Here is a 27,918-nt window from a genome sequence, read left to right on the forward strand (position 1 = left end):
TTTCATTTTATTTAACAGACAACATTCCAGAAATATGTAAGTCACCTAACTCATTTCTTACCTGCAAATGTGGTCATACGAATCTATTATAGAATTACAACAAAAATATGTATACTACCAGTATACCCTGGCATTAAAAGATACATTGATAAATTTCTATCATTGAGGCAATTTCAAGCTGTTGTCATTAACTGCTAATATATGCATATAAAGAGGAACTAATAATAATACTACAGCTAGTTATAAATTATAATTTAAATTTCTGTGGTTCATCTCCTTGATCTCTATCTTATATGATTTAAATGTTATTTTGACATATATTAGTAACAGCATTAGATGTTTAGATGCACTTGATTTATTAACTATAGTTTTTATAAAATTACCTCTTTACATTAACAAAATCAATAAATTTTTAACAAAAGTTCTATATAACAATATAAAAGGCAAATTCTTCCTCTTTTTAATGCAACATCAATGAAGCATATATAATATTGTTACCTAGCTAGAACAAATTACTTTTTAAATCCCCAGTACATGTTTCTGTTATGTGAATAATTATCTGTGCTAATTGAACATATGTATTCATCTCCCTCAACCCTTATTAAATGTAGGCATTCATTTTCCATTTAACTAGAAACAACAAAACGCTTCAGAGATAAGACAGAAAGTAATCAGGACAAATTTTTGTTTAAAATATGTTGCCCTTTAAATCATACTGCACAAATGAAAGTAGAAATAGAAAAATTCTAACTTTAGAAAATGCAGTATATAAATGTTTCCACTAGGCAAACTGTCAGGACAAACTGCATAGCATCAGTGAAAGTAGGTCTGTACTTTTCTGGCTACACACTAGAGGAGAAAATCTTGATACAAGAATTCTTCATATAAAAACTGTTTTTTTAGCCAAAGGCAACTCTTCTCTCTTGCCCAAAGTGCCTAGTCAGCTATTTCCTAAATGCTATGAGTTCTTTTTCTTCAAAATAGAAAACTATTGGCTCTTCTATACTATTTATTTCTATCCTAGGTCAAATTACCCAAAATTCAACTTTTTTCTTTTTTAACATAGAAATGAAGATCTAAACTTTGTTCTAAGTTTAATAAAAAAAAAAAAAAAGAATCTCCATTAAGATAGTTTATGTAAATATTCAGAAAGACAACACTACTGATTATATAATCTAGAATAAATAGAACTTTTTCCAAAAGAATAGTGGAATCAAATACACCTTCCAAATTTCATTTATGCCTTAGAAATGACTCCATTGACAAAAATAACCTAATCATTTTCAGTAGCTCCAAATAATACTATCTCAACCAGTTGAAATGTCAAAAGCACTGAGGTAGTGAATGTCAGTGACTCAAAATTTCATTATCATAGCCCAAATTTCACTAACTTGTAAGTATTTACTTTATAAACCCCAAATACAACAATACAGCTACAATATACAATAGAAAAAAGAAGAGTTCCCACCAGGTTTTTGTAATAGAAAAAAAAAAAAAGCTGCTTCCTTTTTTCGTGAAAATAGGCACAAACAAGATAGCCATACTAAGCTAAGAAATTTTAAAAGGCATTGTATAAATAATTTAAAACTATGTATAACAGACAAATCATGTTTAAAGATAGTAATAATTCCTCATCATAAATGTCCTTCAAGAGATTTATCATCCTTTTTGGAAATGTTTTAAAAATTAATCCCTTAATTATCACACAACTACTTTCATAGTTCATGGGGAGGGACAATTTATTAAAACAGAGATATTAACATTTTAAAACTTCAGGTGATTTATTATTTTATCCCCAAATCTAATAATTGATATAGGTTAGATATATACTATATACTCTAGTTAGATATACCCTCTAATAAGTAACACACCAAGGTAAAGCAATGTTTATAAATTTAAAATATCCAAATATTTCTTCCATGGATCATATTTGTTTTTATCATTGTCTTACCTCGATGATTTTGTCATGAATCTCCAGGCCATCTGCTCTGTCAGCAGGTCCATTTTCCAAAATTTTTGAAACATAAATTCCTTCTGTTGATGTTTCTTCCTGATGATTCTATAAAAATATATAACAACATTTAAAAAGATGTAAATAAAATTTGAAGTTTGATAAAAGACAATTTAGTAAATGTAACATTGCCAGTATTCTCTAAACATGCAACTCTCTATCTTAGCTGAGGATTTGGCACTGAATTTTAACTTACTTAACACCAAACAGTCATTAATCAAGATGGCAGCTTTAATGAATGACTTCTTCATCTCTGACAAGATTATCTATTTATCTCACATTTTTTGAGTATATATAAGAAGCTATGGGGAAAGGGCATGTGATATCAACAAGGTGGTATCAACTGACTCCTAAGTATGGTTTATAGAACATATCACTTTTAAAAAGACGTCACAGTTAAAAAGGGTAGTAAGTTAAAGAAAACAAAAAGCATATCTAGCTTCACAAGATAGTTGGTTTGAGATGTGGTCACAGTTTCGAAAATATAATTTAGCTTCATGTTGTATCAGATTCGGAAATATAGCTCTGACTGTTTCTCTTCACAGAGAAGACTGGGAGCTTGCTCACGTGTGAAATCCCAAAAGATCAACTCTAACCTGCAAGAGAACCCATTCAAGGCTAATCTTTACACATTTCAAAGTGCAATAAGCCTGATGATTATTAAACCTAAAACAGCCAATATGGTACAAGTAGGACATTTTATCCAGTCCCAGGAAACCAATCATATAGCAGAACTTATATAGTGAAAATGTCCAACATCCCATAAAATGATTCATCATATAATTTTAAATGTCATCTTACTTCATGGCAGGCTAAATAAAATGATTTCTCCTTAATTAGCCTTCCTTAATCTGAATTTTAAGAGGCTCTTAAAAATGGCCAACGTCCTCTAAATGTCAAACACCTAGCGAACATTTATAGCAATATTCCTTAGGGGGGAAAAAAAACAAAAACAAAAATGATATGATGAAAAGACATAGCTCTCTTTTCATAATAAATGGGTACTGTTCTAGAAACTAGAAATAAGCACAGCAGTCATTAGTTGCTAGGTTTTCAAAATACTAAACACAAAGAAGTATGTCATTGCCATCCTGACCCAAGCAGAGCATATGGCCAACAACTCTAAGATAGTTTCCTTGGACAACATCTGCAGTATAGGATGCAAAAATTTCATAGCAGTTTATTGGGAAAATTAAAGAACATGATTTTTTAAAAACTTCACCACTTTTTCCTAGTTATGGCAAAAATTAAGTTGATGTAGTATAAAAAGAACTTTGTAACTACAGTATGTAGGATAAGTTTATAACCCATGCATTTTGAAAACAATTGCCATCTATCTAGAAAATGTTATTTATTTAGTTAAATAAAGAATTTGATTTGGGGAGCCAAAAATATTTTAAATCAACTACTGTTCTTTAACATAGCATTTCCTATGTAATTGTGAAAATAATATCTATTTCAACTTATTTTAACTGTTCATTCATTCATTTAACATACATTATATACTGCCTGGTCTATGTAAGCAACTGACTAATTTCACTAATAAATAGGAAGAACAGGCAGGCAATGCAATTGCCTAACATTATCAAGTAGAAATTGCCTATATATATTATTGTGAAATTGGTTTATTTAAGAAATTTACCAACAGGGCTATACAATGTAGATAAAATATGATTTTTTTAAAGTAGAAAAGAGAAACAAGTTTGTTAGCTGTTTTTTTTTATTTTTCTCAAAAAAAAAAAATAGGTATGTACTAGAATATTTGTATTAAGGAATCTGATATTTGATGACAAGCATAATTTTAAAGTTTCAATCATTTGTTTTCTTACTCAATATCACAAATGAAAGCTTAGTCACTACTATTTTATAAGCAAAAAGTGAGCTATGCGTTAACAAGGTAGGTTACCTGATTTGGTCGACCTCCTATAATATTGAATCCCAAAGTGTCATTTTCTCTTTCTAACACAATGGTGAATGGCTTATGGTCTCTATCCTAGAAGAAAAGGTATAAAATAACTAAACAGGTAAAAATATAAGAGAAAAAATAAATGCTACAATAAAGCTTTTTTGTTTTTACTGTAAATAAATTAACATTTGAAAAGAGGAAAACCTTAAAATTAAGGATGGTTGAATTTAAGAGGTTAATTTCTTTCTACATTTATTTTGAAACTATGTATTTGAGGGAAACAACCACACATGTGAGAAAAATAACTATTTTCAGCTAAATGGCTTTGCATCTTTACATATGCAGCTTTTATCCTAATGTATTCATCATCTAATTTTGACTTCACTGTAATTTAAAACAGATTCTCGGTTTAATCCTGTAGGTATTCTTATTCTTTCCCTCTATTGCAGAGGAGTAAAATAAATTGCTAAAGGATCTGAGAATTACTTCATGTAAAAATTTCCCTTTGGAAAGTCTTAAGGAATAAAGTGAGCTATTTATAAATTTCTTTGAATGGTAATATTCAGATTACTATTGTAAGACTCTGATAAATTACAGTAATCCTAATTTCAAATAGTATTCTTATTTGGTTTTGCATAACTCCCAAAGATTTTAAAAGAAGGGATTCGTGCTACATAGTATTTCTCTCATGATAGCCAAATAAGAGTTAAATAGGAATTATATCTATAACCTGTCTATTATTAAAGATAATGTGAAATAGTGCCAGACTAGACGAGTTTTATCTATGACTATGGATATTATTAACCACCCTAGGAAAATATACATTTGGTAATTACTTCTGAATGATAAAATTCCATAAGCATCATTACCACTGCAACCATCATCACCATCTTTTCCCAGGAGTTTTCCCCAGGCAGTTCACACAGCAGCCCCTACTGGTAGTGGGAAAACATTTCTGAGGAGCACAGGAAAGACTTGTGATAAGCCTACAAATCATGGGCAGTGTTTCCTCACTTCTCAGAGTCATAGCTTGACTTGTTGCATGGACTTCTGTCATATAATTCCAGCCGTTACTCCTTTCCATCAACCATTTTTTCCCTAAGACCTTAACTGGTAATACAGAGCATATGTCTGTGCTTCTCTATGGCTCGTCGCATTTTCTAACTTTACCTGGATATAAATAAGATAGAGAAAAAAATCATATACCATCCAGTCTTTCAATAAGCAATGCACTTCCGTTAATCAGAGCAGAAACATTTTAGCACTTCAAATTTCAATTATGTTTTTTAGGTTCAAGTATAGAAGCTTCTCAACTCGATGCCTAAATTGGAGGCAGTCCCAAATGGGAATCATCCTGGGTTGCTCCTCCACAGGACTCTGAAGAATGAAAACAGCTCCTTGAATGGAGTGCAAGTTCTGCTAAATCCCTGCTCACCATGGCAGCGACCAACAATGTCAAACACTGTGCAGAAGTCCTCCAGAAGAGAAGTAACAGCTTTATAAACAAGCCTCTTCACACGGGGTGCTGCAAAGAGACTTGTTTATTCCGTCTGAAAGCGGGCAGTCCACCAGCACAGTTTGGGGCCAGCAGCTTCGACAAAGAAGGGAAACAGCCGCTGCCCGGGGGCTTGTCTGACCACAGATGGATGTGGCTGCTCTCACTTAGCTCCCCAAGTCTGTCTCTGTCTCTCTGTCTCTATCTCTCTGTCTGTCTGTCTCTGTCTGTCTGTCTCTGCCTCTCACACGCGTGCACGCGCACACACACACACACACACACACACACACACTCACTCCATCAATAATGAAACCCTAAAACAGGGAGGATTATTTAGGGAAGTTCTGGGTAATGAAAAGAAATCTGCAGGATTAAGAAACACCATTTTTTAATCTCTCAACTCAAAGTCTTCCTAGTTCCCCACTACTCTAACAGAACAGAAGGTGCTGATATGGGCAGTATGGCAGGGCAACTAAGTCATTCAGAGCCAAAGGTGTGGGACTGACAAGGCCACAGGGATGCTAGTGCAGCAGGAGGGGGCGGGAAGGGTCGGAGAGCAGCCGGCTTCCCGGCTTCCCTTTCCTGACTTCGAGCACAGGCCAAAGGTATAACTAGGCAGAGAGGGCAGGCAGGAGACTGAAAGACAGGGAACAAGGGTCTGAGTGGGAAAATGAGTTTTCCTAGTTCCTTCTTCATGGAAAAGTTGAAATTGAAACTGTTTAACTCTGTCCAATCTTAACATAAGTAAAAAGGGGGCTATCCTTGTTAATACTAATATACTCGATACTAATACACTGTAATACCGATACGCTCGAAAGGTAATAGTATATAGCATGATCAAGGAGGGTGGATGCTTCCTTCTGCATAATAAGGAAAGATATCACCTTTCGCAGGAATCGTGAAGCACCAGAAATACGGGTTCCTCTTTCCACCCCTATGGTCCATTACCCGGGTGCCCTATCCCTCTGCGCTTACCCGGCCGTGGCCGCCGCCGAGGTCCCTGGCGAAGTTGCGGACGTGAGCCATGTACTGGGTGAACTTCTCCTGGTACCTGCGGGCCGTGAGCTGCACCTCGCCCTGCAGCGCCCAGAGCTGCGCCAGCAGCGCCTTCTCGCGCCGCCTCCAGGCGAGGACTCGAGGCCCGGGTCCCCGCCCGCTCCCGCAGCAGCCGCCCGGCAGCACCCCGCGCGCGCCCCCGCCTCGGCCGGCCCCGGGCGCCCTCCCGCAGCCCCCCCGCGCAGGCACGTCCCCGCCGCCGCGGCAGACCGGCCCCGAGACGCAGCCCCGGCGCCGGCAGCTGGCTGGGCCGAAGTCGCAACGCTCGACGTGCGCCGCCAGCTCGTGCAGCCGGACCGAGCGGCCGCAGCCGCGGGCGTGGTAATCGCACTGGATGCTCAGTTTGTGGATGAGACTGCGCAGAGGCAGCACCCGGTACAGCTCGCCCGGCGCCAGGGGCTGGCACTGCAGCGGGCACCGGCGCCGCCGCGCCGCCCAGGGCAGCAGGCAGCTGGCGCAGAAGACGTGCCCGCACGGCGTGCACAGGGGCTCCTCCAGCACCTGGCCGCACAGTTTGCATTCGAAATCCGGGTCCACGGCTTCGGCGAAGCGCTCCTGGGCAAAGCCCATAGCGAGGATAGGAGAACGGGTAGCGATTGCGAAGTCCACTTTCTCCGAGCCCCCTTGTCTCCCCCGGGTACCCCCGGAAGAGCGCTCCCGCTGCGGCTCTGGCCGCTCGGAGAGGGGAAAGGGTGGGGGTTGTAATCTCAGAGTTTGTTTGGCTTGAAGTTTTCAGGCTTCTGCTATGTCCCCTGACTCCGCCGTATTGATGTTAATAGACGCCATCTCAAGTGACCTACCTCCCCTCCCCCAAACACACACTCTTTCGCTGCCCTGCACTTTATATCCTTAAAAATTGTGTCCGCGGAGGGCTGAGGCCAGCTTACAATGGCCCTTAGGAAAGCTGTGTTCCACTTAGCTTGCACAGTGAACTTCAAGCAGTCTTCCAGCAGAGCTGATAACGAGCTCAGCGCGGATGTTGAGAAATAACTTTTAATTCCACCCGAATATAGGCTCCAAGAGAGCAGAATCTTTGTCCATGCAGTTTTCCGTCGAATCTTCATCGTCCCGCATCAAGTCGATCTTCAATAAATATGTTTGAAATAGATGTATTTCTGTTCTTTCAAGTAAACAAATTACAAAATAACCACCTAAGTGCCTAAGACCTTAGGAAAATCACTATGAAGTATCTACAGAACCAGATCACGATCCAGAAATCAGGTGAGCGTAGCGAGGCGGGATGATGACTGACAGCAAAGATGGGGGGAAAGCCAAGAGCTCACCTTAAGGCACCACGCTCTAACGGAGAACTTGAACCCGCCATTGAAGGCCTCCTAAGGTGTGAGGAGGCTTGGGTTCTTTTACCCGGCAGTCTGACTCTAGGGTCAATTGTCACACCATCCATCTTCTCCCACAGGCATTTACTACTGGGGGCGGGGTAGCGTGGCGTGGTGGTGGTGAATGTGATCATTTGGGCACCTGGAAAGGAAAATTAAAGGAAAAGATTTTTTTCAAAAAAGTCAGTAAAATAACAAATAAAATCTTAATGGCTGCTTCCTTCTACTTACCCTGAATATATAAATTAGATCCAAACTGCGTGCTCCCCCAGTTTGACCCTTAGACATGTGTAGCATGCCAGGCCTTACTGAGAACACTCAGGCAGGGGTGCCTCCAAACCCTTCTTCCATAGCTTCCTTCACCATCTCCTGAAACTCAAGAATGCAAAGCAACCCTTTCACTTGGATACATACACTTCCTGCCATTATCCTGAAGCTACTTCCACATGCTTTGTATGGGCTTCCTACATTAATCATTGATGATTTTTCCCTGCCAGCTGAGCATTGTTCCCAGAAAGCTGTGTACTTTTGTATAGCACCAAAAGCTTTCAGTCAAAATACATGAAAAAGGCTCCAGACTTTGCCCTTTAAATCCTTGGAGCTAAGGGAAGAATTAGCAAAGGCTAATAATAGAGGCTAATAAGAACCTTCTGAGCCTTCTTTCTGTTTGAAAGATGAGATTTTATTAAAGTAGTTCAATAGCAGTGGGGATTCTGGAGTGGCTTGCCAGATATTTGATATGCTTTTAAACTTGTTTCAAAATAAGATGCTATATTCCACATTTTACACATATGATATATGATAAAGTAACATTTATCCCAGTACTCTAAATTTCCTCCTTCCCTTTGGCCTTTCACCAAGTAAATAAACAAACAATAAATTTACAAATAAATAAGAAATCATTTAAGATTAACGACATGAACATATTCTTGTGACTTGCATAGATAATAAAAAGGAGAATGTTATAAAATTTATTCAAATAATCTGGGGTAAGGATCTATTCCATCTTATAGAAAAAGCTATGGCGTGTAACTGACCTTATAGCTGGGGCTTGACTTTGGTTTCACGATAAACACAATAACAGTGAGAACATTTTAAAAGAAGAGAGAAGAGATTAAATCTAAAAGTATTTTATTGAGATATTAGGAAAATGAGACTTGCAGTTACTGGAATAGAAAATAATACAATGGTCGTGTGATGTCTTTGGTCTACCCACTCAATTTCTGTAGCCAAAATAAGGAACATGAGCAGATTATGTTATGAATAATTCCAGGATGTATGACATTTTGATTGTTAAAAAGAAGATGGATGTCAAAAACCTTGTCCACAGAGAATAACAAGTTAAAAAATGAGAACATGTGAAGTGAAGCCAAGTAATGAAGTAGGCCAAAAGGGAGCTTAGGAAAATCTTTTACATGAGAAAATGCAAGCTTGAGTGCTTCCCAGAGTACCAGGAAAAAAACATAAGAGTTGAACACTAAGGAAATGGCCACACCTAAGTGAACCTCATGGACTCTTCCCGTATGAATACATTGCAGCATATTAAATCTGCGACATTGATTGAGCTAAATAGTCTGACCTCACTTCCCATACTATAAAAGATTATTCTATATATTAAGAGAGTTGTAATATCTCAGAATAGCTTGGGTGAGCTAGTAACATGGAACACAATTAGGGTGAAGTCATTAAGTAAGCAAAAAAAGCACTTGGAATAAGTTTAAAATATGCACAAATATTTCAGCCAAACAGATCCAGTAACACTCAAATATCTTTCAGCAAATGAGAAAAATTAGCACTTTGTATCATTAGCTTGGGTGTATCCTTATGTATTCACTGATTATAATTATCTATTTAGAATTCCTGGTTAGTGAAAGTTTCGGGCTCAATACCAACATTCGGGTAAGAGCTGAAAGGCAAGCCATTGTCTTCCTTCTTGTTGGACAAGGCCAATTTCTAACTGTTCTGCTGGTCGTGGGCAAGAGCAGGCCTGTCACCTTTCTCATAATCTTTCACCCAGACTGGACCTGAGAAAATTGCTTTGCCAACTAGGAGACGATGGAAAAACAATAAATACACTTAGTTCATCTCTAAGCCAAGGACCATGGCTAAACAAAATAGTCAGTGTTTGATTAGGTATTTTCAGCTTAGAAACTAGTTTGTTTCCAGTGAGAAGAGGCAGGGTTCCAACCCAACTCTGAGTCATACCTACTTCCAAGGATGAATAGGGAATCTGAGAGTTACTGATTGTTAAGTCAAATGCTAAAAGATCTAATACTGAAATACTATACCCCAAGACTCAGAAATGATGAATAGAGGGGTGAAAAAGAAGAGAGAGATTTTTTCCACCCTTTGCATAGGTAATACTGTAAATCAACTCATTTATGAGTTTTTTTTTTTATGTAGTCTCATACATTTGATTGAGAACTGTAAAGTCAGGAAGCTTGGGGAAATTTTTTTAAAGAAATACTTAAACCACTTTAATTCATTTATGTTTGCATAGCATAATTTGGTACTTTCAACAAAATAATAATTTTTAAATCTTCTGTTATAAGAACTTAAAATCTTATCATTTATATATATATATTTTCCTTGATTCCCTGTCCATTTATCATGAGTTATTATTATGGTCTGTAAATGTATGCGCTTCCCAAGGTGCCCTAAATTTAAGCTATAACCGTATAAGAACATAAGATTGCTCAAGTAAGTGAGGTAAAAATGCCTGGTGGCTACTTCAAGTCAAAATAGTTCTTGTGGAATACATTTATATTACTGAAGTTAACATTCATTTTTGTTCTTATCTTTTTTTTATCATAATCTAGGATCAGAATTGCACCTAGTAGCATAAACAAATGTGTTCATAAAGCATGAGATAACAAACAAGATCGACTGGACACTATTTAAAAATTTCAAACTTGATAGCAACAATAAAAGATGCTTTACAGTTGAGTTATTTGAAAGCTCATTAGGAACAAGAAAGTTATTTTTACAAGATAGGCTGATAACATATTATGCCAGAGAAGAGACAATTTTGGTTATGTATTTTACTCTTTAGAAAATATGGAATCTATCAAACCCAGAGAACATAGAGAAATATCGGTTATTATGATTCCTGTCTGTTGACACATAACTATTTAGAAGTTATTTGGTATTATCTTGCTTTTAAACTATCTTTGGCAAAATGAAGAACTAAAAGGGGCATCATGACAATACAAAATACCATTTTAAAGAGGAATAAAATGATATGAACAAAACTTTTACGTACACCAAAATACAGTAAATGATTTATAGTAATTATGCAGTCTCTTTGGGAATGCATTATCAGATAGAGCACAATGAAGAATTTGAAGGAAACCAAGTTAAAGTGATATCTTAAATTAAAAATTGTGGCAACTTTCAATTCAATTATGGACTGATTTCTAAAGTTACTGAGACATTACTTTCAGTAACACTATTATCCTATTTAGGAGAGTACTATTGTAAGATGTGGTTTGTACAGGAAAATATATTAAATCCTGCATTTAATTGACCTTAATTGTGCTATATCTTTGTGGGTCACGGTCACTGACAAAGAGGAAAGATATCAGAAACAACTATAAGAGCTAATGTGTAATAACTATTTACTCTGTGACTGGCACAGCAGTACATTCTACATGCAATCATTCCATTCTGGGTAGATACTATTATTATTCCCACAACTTGCCCAAGTTTATGCAAATAGGAAGTGGCCAAATCTGAAATTAAACCAAGGTCTGCCTCATTAAAGAACTTTCACTCTCCACTACATTGTAATGGCTTTAAATTTTTTTTTTTTTTGATATGGTGTTATTTTAGGATAAAATAAACAGTCAAATCTGATATGTGAATGGAAGCTATAATTATGTCTATTTGAATTCCACTGTTTAAAGCCTACCACATTTTGTTCTCCTTCCTCTAAAGATGGAACTTCTAGGGTCACATTTATTAGAGGTCTTTAAGTAATTTTTGTGAACGAGAATATTGACCTTATTAATTGTTCTGTGTAATACCAATGCAGTTATGCTTTTAGATCACTTTGTCTCACATAGCCAATCTCAAATATCTGTGAACTTTCTCTATTATAAACCAATTGTCTTAGTTCTTTAAATCCTGGTTTAATAAATCGATCACTATATATTTTGGTTGAAGCTTTATTTTGTGTTTAGTTCTTCAATGAAGATTTTCTGTAACTTAATTTCTTTTAGATGATTCTTTAAAATTCCAGAGATTTCCAAAAAATTTTTGACATATGGTAAGTTCATTAAATAAATGTGTTGCTTAATGAAAACCAACAAATTATTTGTCAAAGATCATTTTTTGGTTTATTTACACTACTTATTATAATGGAGTAGGAACCAGTGCACCAAAAACTAATGTTGAAAGGAGAGTTTGATGATGAAACGAGAAAAAATATCACTAGTCAGATTTACCATTAGTAATTCTCCTTTGGGTTTCTGTAGCCATTTGTTTGCTCATTTTACACAACTCAAAGGAAATTCACTAATAATTAATATTTATTAGTAATTTATTACATGATATACATTTTAAAAATGAGAGGAATTAGAAATTGCACATAAAAATTTTGTTGACTACTTTGGGGTCTCAGAAGCAAAGAGGTGTTTCTGCCATTATTTCTTCTACCACTCCATGGGTTCAGGCGTGAATTATTTAATCTCAGTATAATCTTACCTATAAAATGAAATAATTGACATCTTTATACTTCTTCATCCCAGAAATTTTTAAAGACTAAAATAAAGTATCTATACTATGTTTGGAATGCTTTAATAACCATTTACAATTATAGACAAAATGATCATATTCTACAGTGTAACATGTGACATAAATTTAAATTCTAAACTCCTAAATTCAGGGTATCTTTCTTTATTAATGTAAAGCAAATCTCAATCTTCTAATTAACTGGCTGTATAGTCTTAACCAATTTAGCTAACCTTTTCCTATAATCTATAAGATGAAAATAACAATTATACCTACCTCACTGGGTTGTTGTGAGATTGAGTGAATAAATATAACATAGAACCTCGAAGCATAACTAGTATTATATATAAATATTCACCCTCGTTATTGCACAGAAATATTTTATAAAATTACATACAGAGAATAGAGTTTGAGTATATATGCCGTCCTCCAAAAAAGAAAAAGTCTCATGGTATTACTTTCATTTGTACTTTTTTGTTTACCAGTGGAATTGAAATGAATATTTTAAATGATTATTGACCATAGGTATTTCTTCATGGAATTTACTGTTCACATTTTTCTATAATAATATTTCTTTTTTGTGTGATTGACATATGAATCCTTTATATATTAAGAATATTAATTTTTATCAGCCTATATAACATTAAATTCTGTTTATGATTGTCTATCTTTGAAAGCTGAGGAAAAAAGAACATGCATTATTCTTTGTAAAAGCATCTTATAACATGGACTACCAATCATCACTGTCTTGTTTTGAGAAGAAGTAGGAGTCTTTATTTTGTATGTGTCCCACCACATTCATTAAATAGATATGTATGACTTGTTACACACCTAGAGAGAAGAGTGTGCCATCCAATACGACTTCAAACATGAGCTAGGGGAACCATTTTCCTCTTTCTGGATTTTTCCATCTAGATTATTGAAGCCACCAGAACAATCTTTTATCTAAGTTGCAAATCGTTTTCACCAGGTTCATATCATTTACCTTTACTTGATATGTGATATGCTAAAATCGTACTGGTTTATGAAGAACTATTTTTGATGAAACTTTGTATGTACAATGCAGTATTTGGTAAATGCTTGTTTAATGTTAAATAAACATGATAGTTTAAATTACGTGCAATTTTGGTTTATAGTTAAGGTTATGATTACAGTATTCATTTGCAGGGTCATCCCACAACTGCACACCAAATTTCTGATTGTAATAGGGAGGCTGATTAGTTCCACTCCTATACTTCTTGCCCACCTCTTAGCTCATGAAACTTACTACAATCAGATTCATAATCACAATCCAAGTTACAAGACCTTTGGGTTAACTGTCTTCCCCTAATTCTTTCCAATTCGGTTTCTTTCTTTAAAAAAATTTTTTTTATCATACTTGCTTATCTTTTACATTCTATTTTCATCTTCATTCACAGTACCTTCCTGTGTAATTCTATTTACAAGACTCATTCTCATATATTTAACCTTTTCTAGGAAATTTTTTTTAATACCTACCGTTGCCACTTAACCCAATTTTCCTCTCGTAACAGTTCTTTCTCAAAAAACTATGAAAGAATGAAATAATTCACTCTTCTAAACACTGAGAGGTAAGAAAAGGAACAGCAATAATTTATAACCTGCTTTTATACAAGTGAATTCAACTTTCGCTCAGTAACCCACTGTACCAAAAATTCAACTCATGCTGGCCTAAACAGTAGGTAGGGGTCTAGAGACAGAGTAGGTTTTGGTTCATCTAGTGGCTCCAGAATGCCCTCGATAATTCAAGTTCTGTCTCTTTATGGCCCTGGCTATTTCTAAGACTTGCTCTCCTCATGGCCAAAGTGGCAGGGAGCAGGATGTGGCAGGGGCAGGGGGACCCTAACTTTCAGTTTTCTGTACTTCCTCATACATGTCGAGTAGTCCAGGGGGTAGTTCTTCCCAGAAAAGCAAGCAAAGTGCCAGAACTATCCCCGCACCCGGCTCTGTCCCTAATAGACACACAAACACATCTCCTGTGTCTCATTTACCACAGTTTCACATTAAAGCACATTTTAGAATCAGTCACTAGCAAGGGTGATGGAATTATGCTGATTGATTCAGACTGACCAGGACCTGCACCTGGAGCTGGGGATCAGCTTCTCCTTGGCGAACAGACCTCTGACAGAAGGATACAAATATCTGAACAAAAGAACACTCCTCTTTGGAAAAAGAATAGGTGATAATTAACTGTTACTATGTTCCACAAACTGTCCTACACTTTAAACGTATTTTAATCATTTATAAGTCAAAACAACTCTAGGAGGCAGGTATTACTATTGTCATTATTTTTGTGTTCCAGACAAGGAAACTGAAGCATAGAGAGTTTGAGTAACTTCCTCAAGGTTTCAAAGTTCTTAAATGGCAAGACTGTGATTCATTCTTGGACATCTAGCTTCAGAGACTCTGCTCTTAACCACTAAGCCAAATGGTCGTTATGCTATTCATTCCACCATTTTTTTTGGAGAGCCATAGTGAAGACTCAGACTTAGTAGTTAATGTAGTCCTTGAATTGAATCCTCGCTCCTTTATATAGCAGTTGTGCAATCTTGTGGGAAATGAATTAACCTTTCAAATATTAATTTCTTAACCTGTAAAATGAATAAAATAATGACTACTACACAGTGATTGTGAGAAAAATAATAAGATTGTGCTTATTTCTCTGACACAGGCAGCATTTAATAAATGGCTGCCCTTGTTAATTTCTCTAGGCAAACCTAGTTTATGTTAATACATTTTTTAAATCTAAAATGTATACAATAATTATAAAACTTTTGGTTATTCTATAAGTCATATTATAAAACATATCATCCCTTGTTCAATTGATATGAAATTACATTTTATTCAAAATGTTTTCCTAAAATCTGATCCACCTTAATAAATGTGGATAATACTAACTACTGCATGTACCATTTCTCAAAAATTCTGGGGTTTGTTTTAGTTAAATAATCTAAAGGAGAGTTGCATGTAGAATTACCTTAAACATTAAATTTCTTTTTGACTCTGCACACAGTTATAAAATTCAACCTGCCCCTAAATGTTGGCACAGAACCAGATATTCAACTTAACGTGAATCTTGCCAAAATACTTAAGAAATATAAGCCAGCAAATCTGGAGAACAATCTGGCAGCACTTAGTGACGTCAAGAATGTGCATCCCTTTGACCTGGCAACCGTCTCCTGGGAGCCTCTTCTGCAGGTTGATTCTGGAAGTTTGCCGCAGCTTTGTCTGGGGACCAGAGAATTGTGAAAAATCTAGGTGTTCATCTCTTGCAGAAGAGATGGAAATAGTGTGGTAGAAGTAGCCGATGGGCTATGTGCAGTGGTCAAAAGGAATGATCTATATACACATATTGCACACAGCTGAACTCAAAGCCAAAGTATTGAGTTAAAAATAACCTTAAGGAGTCAAAGAAAATGAGTCCTACACTAATATCTGCAAGTATCTGCAAAACTTTTTCAGTAAAAAAAAAAAGAAAGAAAGAAAGAACATAAGCATGTCTGTAGCAGAATATCATTTTTGTAAATTAAAAACAGATATATTCATAAAACAACAAGCACATTTTTCAAGGACACATACATATCCAAGGACACATATTAAAAGCATTAGAGTAGGTGACTGCGGAAGGAGGGAAATGGTAGTGGGGAGTGGGAATAAAAGCAAAAATGAAAAATTAAAGAAAGAAAACGAATTTCACAAACTAATGACAATAGTTTATCATGAAGTGGGGATTATGAGTCATTCAATTTTGTTTCTGAGGCCCGACTGAAACAAAAGAGAAACAGAAAAAGAAGAGAGAGAGAGAGAGAAGAAATAAAGGGAAGGGAAAGAAAGGAAAGAAAAGACGACAGTCAGGTCTTTCTTCATGCACATTCAATTAACTACTTCTTTTTAAATTTTTTCATAGTAGTTCTAATTCAGTTTGCATGCCTGTATATCATCAAAACATATTTCCTGAAGATAACTGCATTAATTATACCTATTTTTAGTAGTTTTACATAAGGACTATAGACACATTTAGATATTAAATGGATTGATTTAATCCATACTTAAATTAATAGGAGAAAAATCAAATTGTCTCTCTACCTGGCTTTGTTGTTTACTAAGCCTGCTGAACATTTTGCTGTAACAGAATGGTTTCTATAGTTATTTATCAGTCTTATTTTTATAGCTGGAGAGAGTTCCTAAATAAATAAAAGGGGGGGGTAGAATATGTTTGTTCATACTTGTACTGGTGCACAAAGATTATTTGTGCAAAGATTATATTTTTGGTTAATTTTTCCACTTGGAATAGTATAGCTAAAGACATATGTAAAACATTATGAGAAGCTGAGAGGGAAAGACAGAAAACAGACACACAGAATATCCCTCTGGGCTGTGAAGATACCCCAAGCTTCCAAGACATAGGGCAGAACCTAGAGTTTTTGTAGGGAGAGTGAAAGGAAGAGAATTGGCAGGGTAGAGAATTGGCTTCCACACAAACATTACGGAAGTTAGCAATGACCCAAGCCTTCTTAAACTATCTAGTCTCAGTGTGCAGTACAGAAATTGAGAAAGAAATAGATGGTTCAGTAAATAATATCAAGACAATCCCCTACATATTTGGGAACAAAATCTGTTTCAATTTTGACCAATCTCCATTTGTGCATATAAGTTCCACATGTATTAAATAATTAAATATCAAAATTTCTAGAAATCAATTTGAAGAAAATAGACAAAGATATCAGTTGGTTTAGCTATGTCACCTTTAAAACGTCTAGATATTAACAATAAAACAAAAGCAAAAGTGAGTACCAAACATGCAGGTTAATATCACTAAGAAAAGTATTAAAATCCTAACAGAGAAATGAGCAGAGAGCATTTATAGGAAAGTGATACAAATAGCTAAGAAACCGCCAAACAAACAAAAGGTTAATTTCATTAAGTTAAAGATGCTAAAACAGAAGCAATAAGAAAACATTGTTTGTCTAATGAAATAGCAAAGTATAATTTATAATTGGGAGAATATAGATGTCTATATATCTGTGTGTGTTTGTATGTATGAAGGTCTATCTGTCTATTACATGTCTCTGTGTTTATTAGTGAGACTTACTGGATTTCACATTCCCTGTTGTGGAGAAATATAACCTCTCTGATGATATAAAAATCACTTTTATAAGTTTAATTCTCATCCATAGTTTCATTTAGACTACACAATAAAAAAAAAATCTAACTCACCTACACATATATGGTCACATGATTGATGACAAGGGTTTCACTACAGTACAATGTCAAGGGTAGACTTTTTTTATTAGGTATTTTCTGGGTCAATTTGATAATATTCTGGGAAAAATATCATGATCTCTATATTACACCACTACAACATTCTAAGTGTGAAAGTGTTGTAAAGGTGAAGGAGATATGCTACATGTAAAATAATGATAAAGATCTTAGAAAAAAAGGTTTAGAAGAATATTTATTGGAATAAGCTAAAATTTCTTAAGATGTAGAAAGTACTAACTATAAAGTTTAAAAATAATAAATTAGGTGACAATTGGAAGGATATATGGATTCATAAGTTTTGCTTCAAAATTTGATAGTTTAAAGCATATTTTTGTGTTGATTAGTGTGATTCATTAGAGATGGAAAATGAGATGATGTGGGAGAACAAAGGCACGAAGAAGTGTCTATTCATGCCCTGCCTTGAGTGTCATGACCTGAGAGATATAACCTGCATGTTTATTACTCATGAATTGCTTCTAAACAATAGTATACGACAAAGGTAATGGGTTGTATACGGCAAAGGTAATGGGTTCTCACTTGTACGATTAGGTTAAGTAAGACTGTGATTCCTGCTTTGGTAGCAGAATCTCTCTGGCTTTGATAAAGCAAGATGCCATATTTGGAGAAACCCATGTGGCAAAGATCGAAAGATGTATTCTCTCCAATAGCCAGCAAGAAACTGAGTCTTGTAGTCTAATAGCCCCAGAGGAATTTATTCCTACAAACAGCCATAAAAGGACCACTCAGATAATCTATATGATCTCAGTTCTGCATATTTGTAGCACTAAAAGGAGTTGAGCCAGGGCAGAGTCTGAAGGGGAGAACATCGAGTCCTAAGGGAGGCCAATTGGTTAGGTTTGCCTGAGACTGAGGTGGCCCCAGAAAACAGCACTTTCATTTTTAAAGCTAGGACTGCCCTAAGAAAACCAGAATGAGTTGGCCACCCTCTCAGGCCTTAAATATGGTAAACTTAGGCCTCATTTCCACAGATTCAGACTTCCATGGAAGATACCATGAGTACCTGTAGATCTGAGGCCTACACCTTACTCTATCTTCACATGATCTTATAAACTCAATCTCATATGGAGATGTCATTTCGGCTAAAATAAAGGGTGGAGGAAACAAGTCCTGGGTGGGGATGAGTTAGTGAAGAATCTCAAACACTAAGCATTTACCCAAAGCAGACTGACTTTACTCAGAAAAGACAGGGTAAATCAAAGGAAGATCCTATTCATTGATAAGCTTATGTCCTTCCTCCTTTCAGCATTGTGGGATTCAAGGCTCAGGAGCAGGAAGTGATTTGTTACAGAATACAAAACAGGCATAATTTTATGAACATCTAAGATGGAATCTACACGTTTTTGACATCATTACACCCATGAGGTGGTTTTATTATAAGTCAATTTAACTAAGTCAAATTGATATTTTGAGAATTCCCTTTTTCTTTACTACTTGGTTTTGGATTAGGATAGGCCATGAGTGTATTTTGTGCTAGATTTGGAATGCAGAAGTGATACAGCAGCTGTATTTCTGCTGGAAAGTTTGAAAAAGAGCTAGATGCTGTTGAGGCTCATACCTGGTGTCCTGGGCCTACTGGCTCACCTTTTTGGCATGAATCAACAGCTCTTACAGCCCATCAGATCCTCCTGCAGCTTCTATTTCTGGACCAATTTCCATGGCAGTTTAAGCAATTCTACATGTCACCTAGATCTTCAAAGTTGGAGGCTTACAAGATGTGGAAACAAGTGCCAGTGACAGAAAAGGGCCCAATGTGTCCTTGTGAGCTCCAGCTTATCTCCACAGACTCTAGTTGTCTTTGCTCCTCCCACTTCATGTCTACCTTTTCTTCCTTGCTGCCGGTCCTTGCTAACTTCAGGCATCCCTTCAAATATAGGAGCAGCACATTCAAACCACTTAACCAGCCTCCATAATCACAAATGACCTGATATGAACACTAAATGTGTTACGTCCTTCAGAGCAGTTCGGCTTCTGTGATGGATGCCATAGGATGTTTAACAGGCAATAACGACTCTGTTATTACCTCAATTTTTCAGATGAAGTCACTGTAGCTGAAAGCAGTTAAGTATTTGACATCAAATCATATGGTTCATAAGTGGCAATCTGGAATTTCTCGAGCTCCACAGCCCTCCTTCTTTACAAGTTGGCTTTCTTTAATCATTATTATCCATGGGCAACCACTTTATTATGTTAGTTATTGCCTATCAAAACTCTGGCAGAATAAAATGGAGGGCAGGGATCTCAAGACAGTGGAGAATGGCTGCTTCTGGGAACAGCAGGCCAGCTGGAAAACCAGGAAGAGCAAGTTCTGCTTGCCTGAGCTTGAAGGCCCTAATACTAACACTTACTATGATAATGACATTTACCCTGTGTCAGACTTTTCCTAAGTGCTTTATGCTTATTAAATCACTTAATCCTCTGATAACCATAAGAGGTAGGCTTTATTAGTAACCCCATTTTACAGACGGACAAGATTACTCAGTGGGTTGGCATAAAGCCAGGATTGAAGCTCAGAAGGTTGGCCTACCAAGCTGGCTTTCTGAACAAAATAGAGTAGACGCCACGAGGAGGGGCTGAGGTTTATTAGGAGAGTTAGGACTTTCCTGAAGATTAACTTTTTTCACCTCATTATTTTGTTGCGTTAACAACACATCCCAGAAACATAAGTCTGTGATTTTTTTTAAAGACACAGATAGTAGACAACGAAGTAAAACTTAATGACTTTACTCAGCCAAATTATCTATCTTACACTTTCATAAGACATTAAATTGCTAACAAAAACAAAGTTTTGAGGAATTAAACATCGCAACTGCCATTATTATTAACTGCTAAAGTAAATTTCATGAAAGTGAAATTTCGGGAGAATGCTTACATTGTGGATTGTCAGAGATTGCTCAAGTGTCTACAGGACACTTTTCAGTTATACTAGGATTTTTGTTTAGTGGTTTTCTGTCATAAATGATTGATTCTCATACAATTCACTAAACCTGTTTAATTATAATTAACTTTGAAAAATTATATATTTAAGAATAAAAGAAAGGCCCTTTGTGTTGATCTGACATTATTAACAGGATGGAAAAGTGAAGCGTGAAGTATGAGGAGGAAGCCAATTATAAAACAAAGAAAGAAAAAATGAGGGAAAAAATAGCATATTGGAGGATTTCCAGAGTGTTTAATTCTTGGAATTAGAATTTTGAAATGAAGCTTAAATATCATTCCATTAGAATGGAATTGGCTTACTCCAAAGCTAAAGCAAGCATCCTAAATGATCTGTGAAGAGAATCATAAGAAGTGCTACAGCTTAACATAGACTCAAGATGTCATCCAAAAAGTCAAGGAAAATGATCCTGCATGTCTTCTTAAAAGCAAAATGGAAATGGCAGTTAAAAATCAATAAATACGTCTGAGAGACAAACATTAACATTATTTTGCTATTTTTTTTCCTTCTGTCTAGACAGGGGTCCCATTAGAAATCAGAAATGGGCAAGTAAAATTGCCTAAGGAATAAATATATTTAGTTCCTGACTCTTAAAAATTAATAAAATTGCTCTCATCCAGTTATCCTAAATAGTATTTTATAGATTAAAAACAATGATTCTTCTAATTTCTATAGGATTTTAGTGTTTACAAAACGCATTCATATTCATTATGTCTTTGATGCGTCACACTGATTCCATGAGGAAGAACAGGTATTATCACTATTGTACAGATGAAAAAACTGAGTCTCAGATCTTAAAATGAATTGTCCAAAGAGACAGGCTAGAATTTGAATCTTGGCCAACTAATTTAAGATTAATGCTTTTTTTCTCCCTATATTTAAACTAGTTTTTCTCTTTAGTTTTGAAAAGCTTGGCACTAAGAGTTATTGTGTTCTAGCTTCTTAAGTATCTTCTCAAAGTTGAGATTATACAAGAATAACTGTATTTTTATTACACTTCGTAATATTCATAGACCCTCTTTTTTCTTAATACCTCATTCCATGATAATTTTTAAAATAACAAATGTAAAATGTAATTAAAATTTTCACAAATTCATGCTAGCATACTGAAAATTTAACCTAGTTAACAAAACATTTGAAAATGTTAGATTGTAAATTTATTAAAATAGCTACCTAGTTCTGTCATGATTAACACCTTATAACACCCTCCATACCTCTTGAATTAAAAAAAAAAAATCCCACAGATTTTTTTTTAACATTTATTATAAAAGACACTATTTTATAAGGATGTGAATCTAAACTTACCTGGTTCATAGTAAAGATTTAAATATTGCTCTCTACAGAATTTTTTATATGCAAACATTTCTTGAATTACATCCAAATTAGTTTAGTTTCTGAAGAATTTAAAAGAATTTTTATAAGGTACTTTTATACTCGTGCTCATGAGGTAATCTACAGCATGAACTTTGGGGATGAGGTTGAATAAACTTCTGTGTTCTTCTTCCAGTTCCAAACCTATTAGTATTAAAAGATCATATGTCACTAAAATAGTCCAATCGAATGTGAAGGTAATAGTTTAGCTGAAAATCTGGTTCTCTAAAGAAGGGTTAGCAAGTTATAGCCTAAGGCCAAATCTGACCTGCCACCAATTTTGTAAATAACAGCTTTTTTGGAATAAAGCTCATTTGTTTATATGTTGTCTATGGCTGATTCCACAGTATGATGACAACAGAGACTGTCTAACCCCTAATGCCTAAAATATTTGCTATCAATAGGCCTTTAATAGAAAATGCTCTAGCGCATTATATAATTACATGAAGACTTCAACACACCTCATGGGTCCCTATTAGAAGATTATTTCTATATTTAAATCCTTATATAACTTGTTAATTTGATTATATTTTTGTCTGCTACACCACTTAAAAAAAATTAAAAGCGTACATTTTAAAAATTGGAAAAATGTCTTAAAGGAGGTAAAATCAACCCAGTGTCCATGATATATCATACAACGGAAGATAGAATTTCAATTTTCTCTCATATGAAGAATAGTAGAATAAAAAAAATTATAGAGAACATGTATTTGGGTTAATTAAAGAAATTACACAATGAGACACCTAGCCTTATAAATAGGAGTTTCCATTTGTTTAACAAATAATTTTTTAAATGTTTTTGAAGTAAAATTAAATACAAATAACTTTAAATTTATAAGGTATTAATCATGACAGAACTAGGTAGCTATTTTAATAAATTTACAATCTAACATTTTCAAATGTTTTGTTAACTAGGTTAAATTTTCAGTATGCTAGCATGAATTTGTGAAAAATTTAATTACATTTTACATTCGTTATTTTAAAAATTACAATGGAATGAGGTGTTATCATTTCTGGTGACCAAAGAACTTTAGAGAAGTCATAATATTAACATCTTTTAATTATTAGATACTAATACCATGTTAACCATTTTAAGATATATTTTTATCACTTATTCTAAATGTGGAAATTTATACTCTTCCATTGAAAATATAACATGAACTCTTAAAGAGAGTTGAGGCTGGAATTTGAACCAGGCCCTTGATGCTATTCTGCTTATCATCATGAAATCTCATTCTGTTATAAAGCTTTTAGAGTAAGATATGATGTACCTCCCTTATTTTTGTTCGTTAAACAATCAATGAATTATACAGGAGATAATTAGTTTAAATAGGTACAATATTTATATTTAAATGTTGGTGTTAAAGCAGTAAAATTTGATACCTCGGGTATTTTAAATAAAGATCTTGCTTATTCTATTTGAAATAATTAGCCTAACTCATTATACTCCAGAAGAACAATTAGAACCTACCACAAATAAATTAACAAGATTTTATTAATCTTCATAGGAACTGTTCTTTATAGGCCATCAGTGACTTTCATGTTGGTAAATCCGGAGATCAATTTTCATTCATCATCTTTCTTGATCTATAAGCACAACATTTAACATAGTAAATCACTTTCTCCTTTCTTTCTTTCTTTCTCTTTCTTTCTTTCTTTCTTTCTTTCTTTCTTTCTTTCTTTCTTTCTTTCTTTCTTTCTTTCTTTCTTCATTCTTTCTTTCCTTTTCTCTTTCTTTTTCCTTCCTTCCTCCCTTCCTTCCTTCCTTCCTTCTGGACCATGCACTAACCAAATTTTCTTTCTATCATGCTCATCATTTCTTTTCAAACTCCTTTGTTGGTTCCTTTTCTTTATTCCCTGACTCCATTGGTGGAGAGCCCCAGGCCTTGGTCTTATAACTTTATATGCTACTTACCTGCTGAAGACTACCAAATTTATATATCCAGGCTAAACCTCTCCCTCCTCTCTGACATCTCCAATTGGATATGTAATAAGTATTTCAAATTCATATCAGAAATGAATTCCTTATTTTCTTACCTAGAACTGCTCTACTCCCAACCTTCAATTTCATTCTTCCAGTTGCTCAGTCTAAAAACTATAGCATATTCCTTGATTTCGCTCTCTCATACTCCATTTTGAGTTCTTCAGAAATCCTGCTGGGTACAACATAAAACTGTATTCATAATTAGTCATATCTCCACATTGCCATATTGGCCAGCCTGTCTTGAGGCCTATAACCTCTCATCTGGATTGTCATATCTTTCCTCTTATTATAGTATAGTTATGTAGACTTATTCCACATAAGGGCTGTTTGGTTATTCATTTTTTATTTACCTAATCATGTTTGAAAAACTATAACTTTTTTGACAATTATTCCATATATATATTTTCTTTTTCACTCAAATGCACATTAAAAATGTTATAATATGTTATGTTCACCATTTAACATGAAACAAAGTTTCTAGTCAAAGACAGTCATTTGGAACAAATTTAAATTGTATATCATGTTTGGATAAAACTAAAATGTTTTGCTCTGCAAATATACAGTGGTAAGGAAGATGAAGAGATAGCATCCTCTAAACTCTTCAATCTGTTTGCCTGCATGCTATTTCATGTGTTTCAATGAACATTCATGTTAAGCGTATGGTTATTATCAAGCACATGTGACTCTCATATTGAAGACCTGCCCAGAAGTCAATCATTTGAATTTCCATCATCTTCCAAAAAATGACTCCTTTGTACTCTTATTCCACTAATTCCACCAACCTTAACCTGCTATCAAGTATTCTTTTCTTTGTTAAATACAATAAACATTTATTACTTTACTTTTTATGAATAAAATGTATTTATTTACTTTTAATTTTTTAATAACTTATATAAACTTGTTTTCACTTGATTCATTATTCTTTCTATAAAAAAGCTACTTGAGTATCTTAGATGGGATTGGATGTCTAATAATTTTATCCATTAGAATTAATGGAAATGATTTTTTTATTGAATAATTTTTTTCATCTAGCAGAAGAGTTTTCAGAAACATACATTTTAAGCAAGAGATAGCCATACTTGCATAAAGGATGCAGTGGAAAATAAATGCAGAAAAAGTGTCCACATCATTCTTAAAGTTTCTGCTTAGATATGATTTTTCACTGTCACTCACAATTACCTGTTTATATCAACTTTAGTTCAGAATTTGAAAACAAATGTAATCCAGAAAAATATACTTTCCCCCCCAAATTACATGGAATGCCTTTGTTTCAATTGTACTTTATAATTATTACTCTTTATAGATTGTACTTATATTCTATGAATTCATGTATACCTCACCATGCTTTGGCTGTATGCCTGGATAACTGAAAAAAATCATATGGGTCTGTAGGTATAACAGGAGGGGGCTACTGATGGGTTTGGGTTTTAGAATGTTTGGTCAATAATTATTAATTGACTATTGTGCATTAAGTGAAGGTTAATGGGAATAATCTTTAACTTTATTTTTAAAATATGTTAACTTGTATATAGAAAGCATTAAATCATTTATAGTAGCATCTTAGATTTTTAAAATCTGACTTTAAGCTATTAACATGTTATTTTCTTATCAATTAGTCTAGGCATTTTAAAAATAATTACTTAGATAAAATCTATTGGCATTTGCTACTTAACCAGTGCTTCATTTTTCAATGACAACGAAAAAATCTCTTTACTCTTCTTGCCTACTTCTATATACAAATGTTTATATTTTGTGGAACTTGGGATACGTTCTTTCTATTTTTTTAGAAATGTGCATTAAATTTATATTCCCCATACCAACTGATAGTCTTGGTAAATATAAAAGAGAAATTGGATAAGTGGAAAATCTCTACCATTCTACTTTTTAGGGGAAAAGGTAAACTGAGCTTATATCACTAAAGCAGATTGTAATAATCTAATTCTGAACTAGATGATTTTTCTGATTGATTGCATGTAAATTATAAGCTACTTAGACTTTTCAAGTTACCTCTATGCCAATGTAATATTAGCCAATCAACATTTCAGAGTATGACTTTGTTTTAATGCATATTCATAAAAGTTATTATTTAGTGTGTGCCCTAGAATATTAATACCAATTATTATTCCAGAATTGTATAGAAGGAAGATTATATTTGTGTTAATGGTAGAGCAATAGTTGGAAGATGGACTTGGAAGAGAAAAAGATTGAAGATTAAAAACCTGATTGACACCTAACAAACTATGTATTATTTTGGTCTAAGTTATTCAGGGATTACTTTTTCTTCATTTATAAATTCATGAGAAATGGCCACCACATTTCTTGGCACATAGTGGACATTAAATAAATACATTTCCTCATTTTTTTTTAAGAATGTGGAGTAAAAGCATTGAGGTTTGAGTTTGCTTCAATGGACTGCATTTCAGAAAAGGGAGGAAATAAGCTAAGTTAGCAATTCTTGGGTTTGGCAATGTGACTGCTTCTGGAAGACATGGATTATTTGACTCTGATCCAAAAATTTAGGTAAGAAATGAAGCATCAAACAGCTAAATTAAAAGTGAGTGATAAAAATAAATTAGTACTTAATGGAAGATCAGAAATCCTAAAAAGATGGTCATGTGTGTGCCTACATAAATACTTAACCACATAAAGAATTTGAGATTCTTTTAAAAACTTTAAAGATGTTTTAAATCTATTATTCTTACTACAGATGGCTTGTGGCAATGAGCAACTATCATTTCATCCTCTCCTTCTACCAGCTCGTATGGAAAAACAAATTACTTGCTATTTAAAATAGAGGTTATCAGCAGTATTGCTAATTAATGGTATAGTTGCCAAATACCAAGTTACATTCTCACAAAGAATATGACCTAATGTTACTCAATAACATTTCATCAATCACAAGTCAGAAAATAACCAACAGTCAGTATTTTCTTTGGATCAGTAAGGCAACTTAATAGTGGCAGTTGGCGTAATTAAAGGCCAGTAACCAGATTAAAAAGTCTTAGTTTGTAATTTTTTTACTAAGAAAAAATATATATTAAACGATGTTTGAGCTGATTTCAAAGTATGGGGGAAATCCCACCAATATGGTTTAAAAGCTTTCAATGAGTATTTAATGAGTACCTACCCAGTGCCCAGTGAAGGGCACTTGAGGAGATATAATGGTAGAGAAATATAATCTCTGCTCCCTGTGTATTTACAATATAACTGGATAAAGAAAATGAGCAGATTGAAAACAAAAAGCAAAAGCTCAATGGCTAAAAATGAAATACTATAGGAAATCTAAGGATAAGGAAAACTCCATGAGTTGAAATTATCAGAAAATAATATCGCAGAGAAGGTAAACTTCAAGATGTGTGAATGGAAGGCATTTCAGTGGTCTCTTGTCTCTATAAGCTAACTTTCTAAATGAGCACATAAAAAGACAACTGTGTATCCCACAAATTGTTTAGGATACAAAAGTTTAATGCAATGAAAAATTATATAGATAGTCATCATTTTGTAGTCATTAGTACTCAAATATCAATTGAAATTATGGACATAAACTTGAGCAACTGATCTAGAGGTAGAAACAAACAAGTATGGAGTCATGTGTAAAATACAAAAATTGACTTTGAGAGATATAGGAAAATTATTCATATTAGGCATTGAGTAGTAAGTAAGAAGTTAATATTAAAGCAGTGAGAGTGAGATAGAAAATAATATTGGATCGGCAAAGCAGTGAGTCATTTTTACCATATGAAAAAAGGAACAAAGATCAAAATAAGGAGATTTATTGAATTAAAAAGCATC

At 34.5% G+C, this 27,918-nt stretch overlaps 1 protein-coding gene across 1 annotated transcript in view; it reads right to left on the bottom strand.

Annotated features, from left to right (window-relative positions):
* PDZRN4 (PDZ domain containing ring finger 4) overlaps nucleotides 1-7,645 on the bottom strand; it is a 320,925-nt gene extending 313,280 nt beyond the window's left edge. The window contains exons 1-3 of the mRNA XM_036236611.1: nucleotides 6,388-7,645; nucleotides 3,918-4,004; nucleotides 1,952-2,059 (exon numbers count right to left, since the gene is read on the bottom strand). Of these exons, the coding sequence (XP_036092504.1) occupies nucleotides 1,952-2,059; nucleotides 3,918-4,004; nucleotides 6,388-7,038 (846 nt within the window). The 5' untranslated portion in view covers nucleotides 7,039-7,645. The remainder of the gene's footprint in view (nucleotides 1-1,951; nucleotides 2,060-3,917; nucleotides 4,005-6,387) is intronic.
* Between the last annotated feature and the right edge of the window lie 20,273 nt (nucleotides 7,646-27,918).

This window comes from Rousettus aegyptiacus, unplaced genomic scaffold, assembly GCF_014176215.1.
Source record: "Rousettus aegyptiacus isolate mRouAeg1 unplaced genomic scaffold, mRouAeg1.p scaffold_m13_p_2, whole genome shotgun sequence".
In the NCBI taxonomy this organism is placed as follows: domain Eukaryota; kingdom Metazoa; phylum Chordata; class Mammalia; order Chiroptera; family Pteropodidae; genus Rousettus; species Rousettus aegyptiacus.